This window comes from Sorex fumeus, unplaced genomic scaffold (genome assembly GCF_029834395.1).
Source record: "Sorex fumeus unplaced genomic scaffold, SorFum_2.1 ptg000007l, whole genome shotgun sequence".
NCBI lineage: Eukaryota > Metazoa > Chordata > Mammalia > Eulipotyphla > Soricidae > Sorex > Sorex fumeus.
This window is the reverse complement of record NW_026606064.1, coordinates 28,343,163-28,357,357: the sequence shown is the minus strand read 5'-3', so window position 1 is coordinate 28,357,357 and position 14,195 is coordinate 28,343,163. Positions and strand designations below refer to the sequence as shown.

General features: G+C 42.4%; 1 protein-coding gene and 1 pseudogene across 1 annotated transcript; one reads left to right on the top strand and one right to left on the bottom strand.

The window, feature by feature from the left end:
* Positions 1-328: 328 nt before the first annotated feature.
* Positions 329-13,972, bottom strand: LIN7C (lin-7 homolog C, crumbs cell polarity complex component). The gene is made up of 5 exons (XM_056136374.1): positions 13,914-13,972; positions 9,467-9,585; positions 9,048-9,119; positions 5,432-5,641; positions 329-3,846 (listed from the first exon to the last, which is right to left on the bottom strand). The coding sequence occupies exons 1-5, from the start codon at positions 13,948-13,950 to the stop codon at positions 3,691-3,693; spliced, it is 594 nt and encodes a 197-aa protein (XP_055992349.1). The 5' UTR covers positions 13,951-13,972; the 3' UTR covers positions 329-3,690.
* LOC130017207 (uncharacterized) lies at positions 6,656-6,771 on the top strand (annotated as a pseudogene).
* Positions 13,973-14,195: the final 223 nt, after the last annotated feature.

The following is a 14,195-nucleotide window of genomic DNA, read 5'->3' as shown; positions in this document are numbered from 1 at the left end:
TACCAGTAACAATGAAGGGTCTCATTCTCCTAACTCTGAAAGAGCCTTGAACATGGCACTTTTAAAAAAAATCTCAGGGCTAGGACGAAGGAGACATTACTGGGGCCTGCTCGAGGCAATCGACGAATAACAGGATGGTTGTGATTGTGATTGTGATTGTACAGATACAAATTAGTTTGTGAATTCTTAAAAACGAATTAGCAAATGATTTTGTCTTTGCCACAATCTTACCATTTTAAAACTGGAACTAACTTAAAAGATTCACTATTGGTGAAATTTTGGAGAAAGAGTAAAAAATCAGATTGTTGGCAAGAGGAGACAATAAAAGTTAGAAACTTCATAAACATACATTTATTCAGGAAATACAATGACTAGAGTCCTGGATATTCCAATGATCATTCCACATTATAAAATAATCACCACGTGTATTCTTTTAAGTCGACACCAAGTCATGCTGACATTCTTTTCAGGTAAGCCATTGCCTTTTTCTCTATCAAAGCTATAACATCCATTTAAACTGTAAATGATGTACTTAAGCCAAACTAAGTACCTGAACAAAAATAACTCTGGAATTTAGAAGAGGAAGGAAGACAATGAGTTTTAAGAAAAACACCAGAATTATCAAATCCCAAAGATCTAGTTCACTACAACTTACAATTAAACTAAGGGGTAAGATGGCCACGTTAAGCAACACATAATTACCAGTATTTCTCACCTGCAATGTTTAAACATGCTTTCTCAGATAAACATTTATTTTTCTAAGTTTTTAAAAGTAAAAGGTGCAGAAAAATGAAACATTAAAAGTTTACGTTTACACTACTAGCAGGTTTTACTTCAGAAAAAAAAAAACCGTAAGTTTTACTTACCACTGAAGTAAGGAATGCCAAATATCTTTTATTCCTAAAGAATACATTCCTAATAAATAATATAGCCATTTTGCAACTACTTGATAGGTGTAAATGGAATCATATCATCCTATTCTGATATTTCCAAACAAAGTCCAGTGTTAGAAAAGGAAAAACTAGTGGTTCTTAACCTGATGTGTCCTTTAGAATTACTGGATAAGTTTGAAAACAAAGAAATTCAGTGTGTGGCTACACCCCCGAGTCTCTAATTTAGTTGATGTGGGACAGAACTCAGGCTATCAATATTTTTTTACAGTTCTTCAGGTGTTCCAGCAGCCAAGGCTGAGAATCACTGAGTCAACTTATTCTGAAACACCAAGAAAACAAATGGATTGGGGGTGGGGGTGGGGGTGAACAGGCAGGGAGAGTTATGTATATTTATAAAGTTCTGGTTGTCTTTCAGGGGCCACACCCAGCAGTGCTGGTTACTGTCAGGGATCGAAGCCTGGCCTCCCACATTCAAAGCTGGCACTGAGCCTGCTTAACTATCTCTCTGGCTCACTATATTTATAATTTACAAATCAAATACCTATACATATTATGCACCCAGTTACGTCCAAAAGTTATTTAATTCCAAGACAGCAATTTCCTTCATTATATACTACTGCACATCTTTGCCACTGAATGGTTGGATTTTTCTATGGTCAAGATTTAAAGTTTGTGAAATATTTAAAAACTGTGAAAACTGCATCAACTAAAACTACTGCTACTCATGCTCAACAGTAGCATAAAACCTACTGTATTTGGCTCCTTTAAGCTATCCTTATTTTAAGAATTATAAATAAGTGCCAACCCACACAAAGAACAGATTGTGGATTACTGTAGAAGGGGGGAAAAAAAACAGCTTACTCAACTTACTAAGTTTCAATACCAAAAAAGATTTAACTTGGCTGAAAGTTCTGAAAACAGCTGAGACACTGAACTAGGAAGCTATAATTTATAATGAAATGTCGACACGCCCTTAAAAGCGACTGCAGCTGTAGCTATACTAAAATAAGATTTCTCCAGGGTTTACTTACCCTGTAATGCAAGAATACAAGCATAACAATATTACTGTTTTTATATGCACCAATACCTCTTTTCAATATATAAAGCTCTACAACAAATACCTCTAGTAACTTTACAATTAAATTAAAATAAATCCATAATTTTTCTACACTACTTTGGTCTCAACATTTTCAAAACATCAATTAACTTTGAAAATATACAATTTGACAACATGATCCTATTAATAACAAGCATATTTTGTAGTGGACTAAAGACACATTCAACCATGCAATCCAGTGTTCAACACCTAAATGATAAATAACAAGGCTGATTGATTTTTATTCTTAAATAATTGAAAACTGGAATAATCTTTCAAGACTCACAGTGCTTTTCACAAACATGCAGAAAAAGGTACACATTGCTCATCTTCCTGAAGGAATGTAACAAAATGCCCGCTTTTTACACAGGATCAATAATTATGTTAAATTTCTCATATATTTCAATCCATTACCTTTTTAGCTTCCCTCACATAAAATTAAAAAGAAAACAACATGAAACGTTCCTGTAGGTTGTAACTGAAAATGAAGAACCCCAACTCATTAATTTCAGCTTTTGAAAAAAACCTCAGCCATACACTAAAAGCTGCCTTTTAGTCAAATAGTGACATCCAGTGGACAAAGGAAGGTATCTCTGAGAATTCCCACCAGTATTTCTGAACCATAAACAAAGATTGGATCTTTAAAAATTCAACCATTTTTAACAAGTTCTGATTCACTTTTAGTAACTCTGCATATTTTTATGAATACATCTCATCTTTCAATGTGCCCTCAATATGCCCTCCTATCTTCTATTTGGTGTCATTCTTTTAACTCAAGCTAGTAAAAGTGTGGACACTTGAGGTTAAAGGCAGTTAACTTTTATTTCTTCTATTTCCCACCACCAACTGGCTCATCATTAGGTATGAAAGGATCAAATATAAGAATGATATTTAAAGATGAATAGCTTTTAAAACATTTGTAAAAGATAAAACATAACTATTTTTGCATCTGCCATCTGATGTACTATTGAATAAAAACAGAAAGATGTAATCAGTAATGCTACCAATTACATCTTCTTGCCTCACTCCTCAAATATAATGAAAACACACATATTTTAACAATGACTGCTTCAGTGTTTAAAAACTTGATTTACAAACCAGTACAAATGGAATATTCATCAGACATTGTCTAAAGTAAAAAACTTCCACTGTTATGACTTAGTGTTCATTATATATGTGTGTGTCCAAAGTACAAAATGCAGCAGCAATGTTAACATTGATAGTGTAATGAACTGCTGAAGCTGAGACTGTGTGTTCAATTTCTTGGAGAACTGTAAAGAAATTTTACAGGTTAAAAAAACGTAGAGTAAGCAAAAAATGAATTAGAGAAGTGTTATTTTTAAATAAGCAGCCAAAGGAAGAAATCCTTTTTTTTCCTTAAAAAAAGATAAGAATGTAAAAGTACATTTTAATATTAAAAAAGCATTTTTAAAAATCTATAACAACTTTATGACAAAATCTGCATTTGAAAAAAGCCTGTAAAAACAGCAGGACAGAATTGCCCTCGTCACTTTTTTCTTTTCAGAAAAAAGTATATGCATCTCTAGAACCTCAAATGATGTTAAAATAGGCATTTATAAAATGGCAAGGATTTCATGGGAAGTTTGATTTTTTACAATCACTGGCATTGCGGCCATCAGTAGGTCACAAGTAAAACTTTTCTAGCTAAAAGCAAAATAGAGTATAAAGTTCTCAACTGCATTAGGTCTGTTGCCTGCGTTTCGCTGATCTCATTTTTTCAAAACGTGACTCCATTTCTTCTAAGACCTTGGGTGTATATCGTACTACTAACTTAACCTTTCCTTGAGCTGCTTTCAGTAGTTCTACAGCTTTTTCATGATGTTCTCCTTCAACACTCTAGAAAAAAATAAACACAATTAATACCTAGGTTTTGTCAATAACTCAAAAAAAAAGTTAAAAAATACATGTGATTTCATGTTGAGTTGTTCAACAAAATAACTCTAAAAGAATTCTTTAAAATCTTTTAGAATTGCATTGTTTTAATCAGTGTAATATCCTCTGCCAAATCCTATTTGTAGACCAAAATTTGATTTCTTTAAAAAAATAAAAACAAACTGATTTTTAAGTTGCTGGTAACTGAGACTCCTGGAAGGAGTCCCATGAAGATACTAGGTTAGGTGATGCTCAAGGTGCCTGCGGCAGTTTAAATATTCTTTTATTGTACTAAGTCAAAAACAAACCAATCACCTACATATATGGCTAATGCATATTCATTTCTGATTTAATATTCTTAGCTTTTTTTCTTTTCTTTTGGGTAAGGGGCCATACCTAGTGGTCCTCAGGACTATTTATAACTCTGTGCTTTCTGTAATTATTAGGGGTGGCTCCCTGAGGTGCTTGCTCTCCGGACTATGTGGTAATGAAAATCCAGCCGGTTAAGCTCTCTCGGGGTTCACTGCTTTGAATAAATAAAGCTAATTAATTATTTCATAAAAATCATACTAAACATTGTTAGCTTACATCAGAAAAAAAGCAAGTAACAAGAGGGCAAGTATTGTAGCACTGTCCTCCCACTGTTCATCAATTTGCTCAAGGGGGTACCAAATAATGTCTCTATTGTGAGACTTGTTGTTACTGTTTTTTGCATATCGAATATGCCACGGAAAGCTTGCCAGGCTCTGCTGTGCCGGTGGGATACTCTTGGTAGCTTGCCGGGCTCTCTGAGAGGGACAGAGGAATCGAACCCGGGTCGGCTGTGTTCAAGGCAAACGCCCTACCTGCTGTGCTATCACTCCAGCCATCTCTCTGTGAGTACTGGGGGTAAAATCCACTAATTCCTAGTTCATCAATTAGGGCAGGGGAGAGGCACTTGGAACCTTTGTCTCACATATTTTTGAAGGCTTTACAATGATCTCCCTAACTCTGAGGAGAGAGAAAGAAGATTAATGGCCAGCACTTAAGCAAGTGATACTAAGGGATTCTTTGTATAACTGTCCTGCTTAGACTTTTAAGCAACAGCTACAATTTGAGCTGTGTTTATAAACATTTTGTTGGGTTCATTTTTTTTTTTTGGGCCACACTCAGCAGTGCTTGGGAGTGACTCCTAGCTCTGCCCCCAGGGGTCACTCCTGACCCACTCAGAGGAACACATGGGCTGCTGAGAGCGAACTCTCAGCTTGGCCATGACTGTAATATCTCTCCGGGATCCTTCTACGTGAGTCTAGCCTAAGTGGGATTTCCTACACACTGTTTACCACTGTCTGAAGCTGATCTACTTATGATGACTTTGGCTTAAATACAAGTATTATGAATATTTAAGAAGAAACTGCAATATTCATATTTTTGCAGTACAAAGTAACTTAGAACTAGCACTCTCACAATCTCCCAACTCTAGTCTTTTCCCCTACAATCTTCTGTTTTCCACCCACACCCCACGGGGTCACTAGTGACAAGCCACAAGTACAAATACAACGGCTCTTACCACTCCATTAACAGACAGGAGCTGATCTCCTCTCTTGAGGCCCCCATGTCTATCAGCAATTCCACCTGGAATTATTCGCGATATGTAGATCGGCGAGTTCTGTTCTTTGCCTCCCATGATATTGAAGCCAAGTCCTTCTTCTGTTTTTGGTAGCTCAACAACTCGAGGATGAGAATGTCCCTCACTGGCAGCAAATGCAGCCACAGTTGCCTGAAAGGAAATTTTACATACCTGAAAATACAGTCTTTGTTTACTTCTGTTATTTCCTTTGTATTTTGTTTGTTTCGGGGTCACAGCTCATAGTGCTTAGGGCCTACTTAAAACTTAGGAGGTGCCTGGAAGAACACAGGCAGTGCCAGGGATCGGACAAGGGCCAGGGGTCAGCAGTGTGCAAAGCAACATATACTGCACCTCTGGCCCCCTTTTCCTTTAAAAAATATATGTTAGAGATATGTACTTTTGCAGTCTGGATGCCCATTAAGTTAGTTTGAAGAAAGGGAACAACAGCGTTTCAGAGAGGCCAACTGGAAAGTAAATCCTGCAACCACTGAAAATGATTTAAGATTGTGCAGGCCTCTGCTTAAGGATGCAGTTCAATGACAAAGAACTTGTATGTGAGGCCTGAATTCTATCCTTGGTACTGCATAACAAAACACACACACACACACACACACACACACACAAAATCAAAGCATGCAGGAGGCCTGAGTTCTATCCCTGGTACTGCAGAACAAACCAGTCACTCATACACACACAGTTTGTAGCACTGTAGCACTGTCCTCCCGTTGTTCATTGATTTGCTCGAGTGGGCACCAGTAACGTCTCCATTGTGAGACTTGTTACTGTTTTTGGTATACGAATACGCCACAGGGAGCTTGCCAGGCTCTGCTATGTGGGCGGGATACTCTCAGTAGCTTGCCAAGAGGGGTGGAGGAATTGAACGTGGCTCGGCTGCATGCAAGGCAAACACCCTACCCACTGTGCTATCACTCCAGTCCACTCCTGAGTATACACACACAAAGAACAAAAATCAAAGTGTGCAGGCTACTCCTGGTCCATTCACTGCACAGAACTTTTGTGCACTTCACCAGCAGACTTGTGGAGCAGATGGAACACAGCAGATGAATGCAAAGAATACCTCTTGCCCAACATGGGCTGGATACAGGAGGTATCTGAAGCCACCTAGGCTGATGCACTATTTGGACCATATATTTAATAACTATGCTGTCACAAACTAAACAGCATGCTCTGCATTGTGGGACCCTATGCAAGCAGTCTCCTTGGTAGCATACACAGCCTGTGGCTTGTTTGGGTTTTTCTAAGGGACCTTCGAGAGTCCTTTGCAGTGGACATTCCGATCTGCTCAAGCTGGCCCCAATCTTAGGCTCCAAACAGGTATGAGTGTGTGTGTGCGGGGGGGGGGGGGGGGGGGGGGAGGAGGACAGACAATCGGAAGCCCCAGAGCATGGTTGCCAGGGTCTACACCAGCCAAGTCATCATGTCCCATCAGCACCAAATTGCAGAACAGGGAACATATGATTGAGGCTCAAAGGGCCAAGTGCAAGTGCCCCGATCACTAGACGATCCAAATCTCCAACAAGAGGGGTTTTACCAAGTTAAATGCAGATGACTCTGAAGACATGTTGGCTGAAAAGCAGCTCTGGGGTTTAAACTCACTCTGGGGTTTAAACAGATCCCTAATCGTGGGCTTTTGAACAAATGGTAGGTAAAGCATTCCTGAAAGCCTCAGAGCTGTCTCCAAGTCCCTGTTCCCATGCCAGCCTTTACCACCCCACGCTACCACAATAAGGTCTGCTTAGGCAAAACAAGCAAACAAACAAAAAGACTCTTCAGATCAAAATAAAAGAGGATACATATAGTTAATGTGAAAGCTTCTGTTGGTTATTCTTAATGGTTTTGGTGGCAGGAACTGAATCTGGGCCTCCTGCATGCAAAGCATGTACTCCAGTCCATTTAGTTTTCTGGCCCTGTTTTTATTTCTATTTTGTTAGTTCACTTGCTTTGTATATTCTCCATGAGTGAAATATAGTACTTGCCCTTCTCTTTCTGTCTTACTCTTAGTAAAATCCTCACACGGTCCACCTTAGCAACATTTTCCCCCCTATACCTGAGTAATATTCCACTGTGTATAAATACCCAAATATTTAAGTGTTTTCCAAATCTAGTATTTCCCTTTGGGCTGGAGCGATAGCACAGCGGTAGGGCGTTTGCCTTGCGCGCAGCCAGCCTGGTCGAGCTGGGTTCGATTCCTCCGCCACTCTCGGAGAGCCCGACAAGCTACTGAGAGTATCTTGCCCGCACTGCAAAGCCTGGGAAGCTACCCATGACGTATTCAATATGCCAAACACAGTAACAAGTCTCAAAAAAAAATGGAGACATTACTGGGCCTGCTCCAGCAAATCAATGAACAACGGGAGGACAGTATTTCCCTTTGAGAGCCAGTAACTATCAAAGAATATTATCTGCTAACAATATAAATCACCTTCTGTTGATAGTTACTTGTTTAAACATAGATGATGGACACTAAGGTCTATGCTTGAATTATTATTTAAATTTTTTTTTCTGGTCAAATCTGGTGATGCTCAGGGCTTACCCCTGGCTCTACATTCAAGGGGCACACCTGGCAGGGCTCGGAGGACCATATAGTTTGAGAATCTGGGTTAGCCATGTAAAACTGCTGTACTATTTCTCGGCCACCCCCTCCCCACCGTGCTTGAATTACCTGAGAAAATACTAGCAAAGAAAGTGCAGAAGCTTACTACCTACAGATCTGGGTGAGTAACCTATTATTTACTGACCCATACTGGGAGAAACAAGAAGCAATCTGCAAGAACATTGCACCCAGTCCTACCACTTACTATTTGGGTGACCTAAGGTAAACAACCTAACCTAAAGATTCCTCACTAAGAAAACGTGAACAATTCATGTCTCAGAACTTTGAGGAAAATTTTCATGATACATTATATGCATATATATAAAACTTTATTATATATGTCCGGGTATCTTTAGTGTGTTATCCAAACTGCATTATGAAATATCTTTTGTAAGGGCAATTAAGAAAGATGGACCACAGTGGCTGGAGAGATTGTATTGCTGATCAGGCACTTGTCTTGAACAAGGCTGACCTGTGACTAATCCCTGGGCACTTCTTATGGTCTCCCAGGTCTTGCCAGGAGAGATCCCTGAGCACAGAACCAGGATTAAGTCCAGAACACAGCTGGGTGTGACCCAAAAACAAAAGCAAAAGTCCTTTTTTGGGGTCTGAGAGATAGCAAAGGGGTTAAAGAGCTTACTTTGCTTGCACAGGGCTGGCTGTGTAGGAAGGCCAGCATAAAATCAATCCCTCAGCTCCACAAGCTGAGTGACTCCTAAGCACAGACCCAAGACTAACTCCTGAGTCCCCCTGCTTTGGGTTCCTTCTGCCCCCCCAAAGTTCCCGATTCCTCATATAGAGTTTACTGAAGCTTGAAAGATACATGCTCTTTTCAAATAGTCTATTCTGGGGCCGGGAGCAGAGCTCAGTGACAGAGGACACGGGTTATATGCACAAGATGCCAGGTCTGATCCCTCATTTTCAGTACGTGGAAGATTTTACCTTTGCAGTTGCATTGGCTCTCACTTCAGGACTGCTACTGATGTCCACAGTCTCATAGACATGTTCATACACCTGGAAAACCCAAAGTTATCATCAGGATTTTAAATAACTAAAAATGAGGACCCAGGAACATGATTTGGGGGTAGAATGCTTGCTGAGGAGGTGTGAAGCCTGAAGTTCAATTCCAGGTACAACCCATACTGCCAAGGGCGATGCTGGTACCACAAGTAGTGTTCTCTGTGCAATGCAGATCAAGTGAGTATCAGCATTGCTACCAAGTGTGTAACTCTCAGACAGTAACAGCAACAGGAGGAAAGGGGAGGCGAAACAAGATGGTTTAAAATAAAATCACTATTAATTTTAGATGAACATGCCTAATTAACTCAAGATTTTAGTAAATTGTAATCCCATCAACTCACCTCTCTTACAGCATTGCAAAATTCACTTTGAAGGACTCTTTGCAAAGCCTGAAGCTTCTGCGGAGGTACCTCTCCACTCCTTTGTAGTTTTTCCAACAATTCAATTGCTCTACAAATATCTAGAGTAAAACAAACACACAACTGGTAATTTTCTGAATATTCTCTAAATGCCTGTATAATATAAAAACTGGGACTCAATCCTCAAATGATGACAAGAAATACATAAAACATACCAGGAAATTGGAAATGTAAAATCCGAAACAGATATGATTTATAGTATGCCATGGAGAAATACTAATGCTGCTCAAGTATGAGATATAAAAACAGTATCTCTGACACGCACAGCAAAAATAAATAAGAAAGTGAGTGTCACTGAAAAGGACTGAGCTTGAATGTGAATTAGACATATAAATATTGTTCTACTCTTTCACTGTTTCAGAAAAGTTGACAATATTAAGATTTCAGCCTGTGAACATTTACTAAACATGATATCAAAGCACAGTACAGATCAAAACATCAAGCACTAAGCACTGCTCATTTCCCCCAAAGAAAATACATATATTAAGACAAATTCAACAATGTGCAATTATTGGCAGGAATAGATTTAAAATAGCAGTGCAAATGAAAACTGACTGGTTTATTCTTAGGGTCATTAACCTGCTATTTGAATTAAGATAAACTCAATCAAGGCTGGGGAGACAGTTTAGGGTTCAGAGGTGTACATCTTGTATGCTCAGTGACCAGAGTTTGACCCCAAGCACTGGATGTGTCCCCCAACCCAGGCCAAATTGCTGGGCTGGTTATTGAACTATCCATCCAGCCAAGTTGGACAAGAATCACTTGAATGGTCCCTAGAGCACTGCTTTGGAGCCCCCAAACAAAGACAAACTCAAACACATGTTTATACAAAAGAAAAAAGCGATTCATTTTGAGAATCTGGCTTCAATACTAGAAACCAAGTTACTCTTGGCTTCTCCAACTCTTAAGTAAAAACAGTCCCTTCCTTTAAAAATTCTTTAGTTTTGTTTTTGGGGCCACACCCAGCTGTGCTCAGGGCTTACTACTGGTTCTCTGCTCAGGGATCACTCCTGGCAGTGCTCGGGGGTCCATATGTGGTACAGGGAATCAAACCTGGTCTGACTGTGTGCAAGGCAAACACCTTACCTGCTGTACCATCACTCTGGCCACCTGAAAGTCCCTTTCTTGTAAGAATCATTAGATTCATACATAGCTCAAAAGGCTGAGCGCATTCTTTGCAGATGGGAGGCCCAAGTTTGATCCCCAGCAACACAGTCCCTAAGAACAGAGCAAGAAGTAGCCTGCACTGCTCTATATGCATTCCCCTACTCTCCCACCCAAACAAGCAAACTGACGGACACACACACACACACACACACACACACACACTCTGACAACATAATCAAAAAATTTAGTGGCAAAGGGCCTGGCTTAGAACAGCACACATACTACATTATATAAGTGCCTTTAATTTTTTGTGGGAAGGCCTTCCTCAGCAATGTTCTGAAGTGAGGGGTGCTACATTCAGAGGGGCTGGGTTTGGGAGGGGCAATACTACAGTAACTGTAACTGAATTTAGGACCTGATATATGTGGTCCAGCCCTCTGACCTATGGTCACTGCCCCCAGAGATACAAAACTCTATTCAGCACCATTTTCAACTGGAATTGTAATGAATTTTGTTTCAGATTTGATTATAATGCTGTTAATGATTATATATACTTTCATCATTCACTACTCTTGATGACTTTTTTCTAAGTGGAAAAGCTGATTTATATCTGTAATATACAGTTATAAGGACTGAAGCCACTTTCTTGACAGAATAAGAGCTTTTTTGTGTGTCTCCAGTTGGTAAACTAGGAGGGAAAAAAAATGTAGCAATGCAAATGTTCAGTTTTAGGAAAAAGCTTAAATTGATAATTAAGCATAAAGGAAACAAACTTTCCATATTCTGATTTCCAACCAATAAAAGGTAGTGAATGGTGACTATTGGTTGGTCAGTAATTTTTACTTATAAAATTAAAATGTTAACTATACAAATTGTCAATTAACCAAAAAAAAGAAAAAGAAATATTAAAATACTTTGGGAGGGTACTTTGTGGACTAGTCCTGACTCTGAACTCAGGAACCACTCCTGGAGGATCTCAGATAAACACAAGTGTAGCTAACAATTTTCTCAAATGTATTCCACTTCTGAATGACGTTCTGACCACTTGGAAGGTATTCAGAACTCAATCATACACCACTATTTTTTTACTGTAGGACTGATCGGAATGTTTGTTTATAACACCTGTTAAAGTAAATTCTAAATAAGAATCAGACAACTCTGCAATCTTTCTTATCCTGCTAAACAGCAACCACTAGTAATTCATCCGAAGGTGCTGACCTTTCTGTTGTGAAAATGAAAAAACTGTGAAAAGAGGGGGGGGGGGGACAACAACCCACAAAAGCATGACTCCTAAAACTAAATGCCAGAGGTGAAGCTTCAGATTCTATACTGCACTTAAAAACACAAAAGACTGCCAAATAAATAAATAAATAAATAGAACAGACTGCCAACATGTTAGAATCCTACAACTGGCTTTGAAAGAGAAAACACCTACTCCTGTTAACAGCACACAGATTTGTTCATCCACAAAGCATAATGCCATTGTGCTCAGAAGGAGCATGTCACAGGCTTAGGTCTAACTTAGCAAGGCTTCCCAGAGTAGCTACTCCTCTGACAAAAATGATACTTTAATTAGTGGCTTGGTGGGTTGGAGGGAAACAGCGACACGTATAAAGAGGCTTAGAATTAACGAACACCATAAGGGAGAAACAATGTCGAGTGCACAATTGTTTGTGTGAGAAAGCATGAGGAAAGAGGTATCTCTAAATACGGTCGTTCTAAAAATACACTGCCTTCTTAGGGCTGAAATTACTTCGTACTCGGACTAATTGCAAATGTTAATATTCGCAAGATTATTTTCGACCTCCATCCTGTACGTCACCGCTGGCACTCCTGGCACTCAAAATACTTACCCAGTGACTTTTTTTTTGGGGGGGGGGGAGGATGGGAGCCTTGGGGGTGGGTGGGGGGTGTCTTCTGGGCTTACTCCTGCCAGTGCTGGGGAGGTGGCATACGGTTGCTGGGATTAAACCCGGGTCGGCCGCACGCAAGGCAAGCTCCAAACACGCCGTCCTAATTGCTCCAGCCCAATACCCGGTGCGGTCATAGCACGCTGGAAACGGGTTCGAAATCAAAGAGCTCGGAGAGGAAAAGCGGAACTGCTTACAGCCATCCGTAACAGAACCCTGACTGGGCATCGCTCAGGATTTCTCGGGGTCCTTTTGGTAGCTCCTCTGGAGAACGGGTTTCCTTTTGCTCGACGGCTGGCTCCCAACAGCCAGGGGCCCGTGACACTTAGCAACGGTGGGATTTGTAAAGAAGGGAACCAGAGCGCACCGTCCTGTCGTTGACAATCTACCACTAGGTTCTCTTTCCAAGACCAAATAATTAGAATACAGAGAGCGAGCGAGTGAGCGAGCGAGCGAGAGAGAGAGAGAGAGAGAGAGAGAGTGTGTGTGCGCGCGTGTGTGTGCGTGTGTGTGAAATGTGTGTGATGTGTTTCTCTGCCTTGCTGGAGGGGTTGGAGGGGTGGCCGAGCCCCAGGCCTCACCCATGCCAGGCATACATACATACATACAGTCTAACCGCTGAGCCACACCTCCGGCCCACCCAGAAGCCCCTTCTTCGGACCCGGGGCAAGGGCACCCGAGACGAGAAACACACTCGTCCAGTGCAACTACAACAAACAAGGCGGCGGTGCGAGTCACGTCGGAGCAGGGATCCGTGCGAACGCGTATCGGGCCCGCGGATATCGATGGATACGGACCGATACTAAGGGCACCACGCCCCCCTCCCCGGCCCCACCCCGGGTCCGGTGACCGCGACGGCCGCAGCAGCAGCAGCAGCAGCAGCAGCAGCAGCAGCAGCAGCAGCAGCAGCAGCAGCACGGGCGCTCGGCGCGTCAGGTCCGCCGAACGGGGCGCGTGTGCCGTCGGCGGGGCGGCCGGACGCGTCTCCGGAGGGACGCCGCGCCCACCTAAGCGAGCGCGCGGGCAGCCCGGGTCCGCGAAGGCGGACAGGGGGTGCTGACCCCGCGCCGTACGCCCCGGGACACTGAATCCCCCCCTCCCCGGGAGCGGGGGTGGGTGGGGATGGTGATGGTGATGGTGGTGGTGGTGGGGGGGGGGCGGGGGGGGAGTCTGGGTATCCGCAAGCGCCGTCCCAAGGGCCCGGGCGCAGCTACGTCTGCGCTCCCCCGCGCCGTCAGCAAGGAGAGCTGCGCTGCGCGTGTCAGGGCCTCGGCCACCTCTCCTCCCCGGCGGCCACCACGGCACTCCCCCATCCGCTCTGCTCTCCGCGCTCCGGAGGCGGTCGCACTCACCCCGCTCCAGCCGTACAGGTTCCCCGAGCGCCGCCATCTTCTCCTTTAGCCTGCAAATCCGCAGGAAGTGACGCCAGAGGGGGCGGGGCGGGGCAGGGCAGGGCGGGGCTTAGTGGCGGCGGCTCGGCCAAGTCTCGCGAGAGCGGAAGCCGGGCCCCGCGGGGAGTGAAGGGGCCTTGGACTGCGGGTGCCGCAGCAGGTTTAGGCCAGGCGCGAAGACCTTGTCGGGTCCGTGGGGGCTTCTTCCTGAAAAGGACTCCATTCCCCGAATTCTGCTGCTTG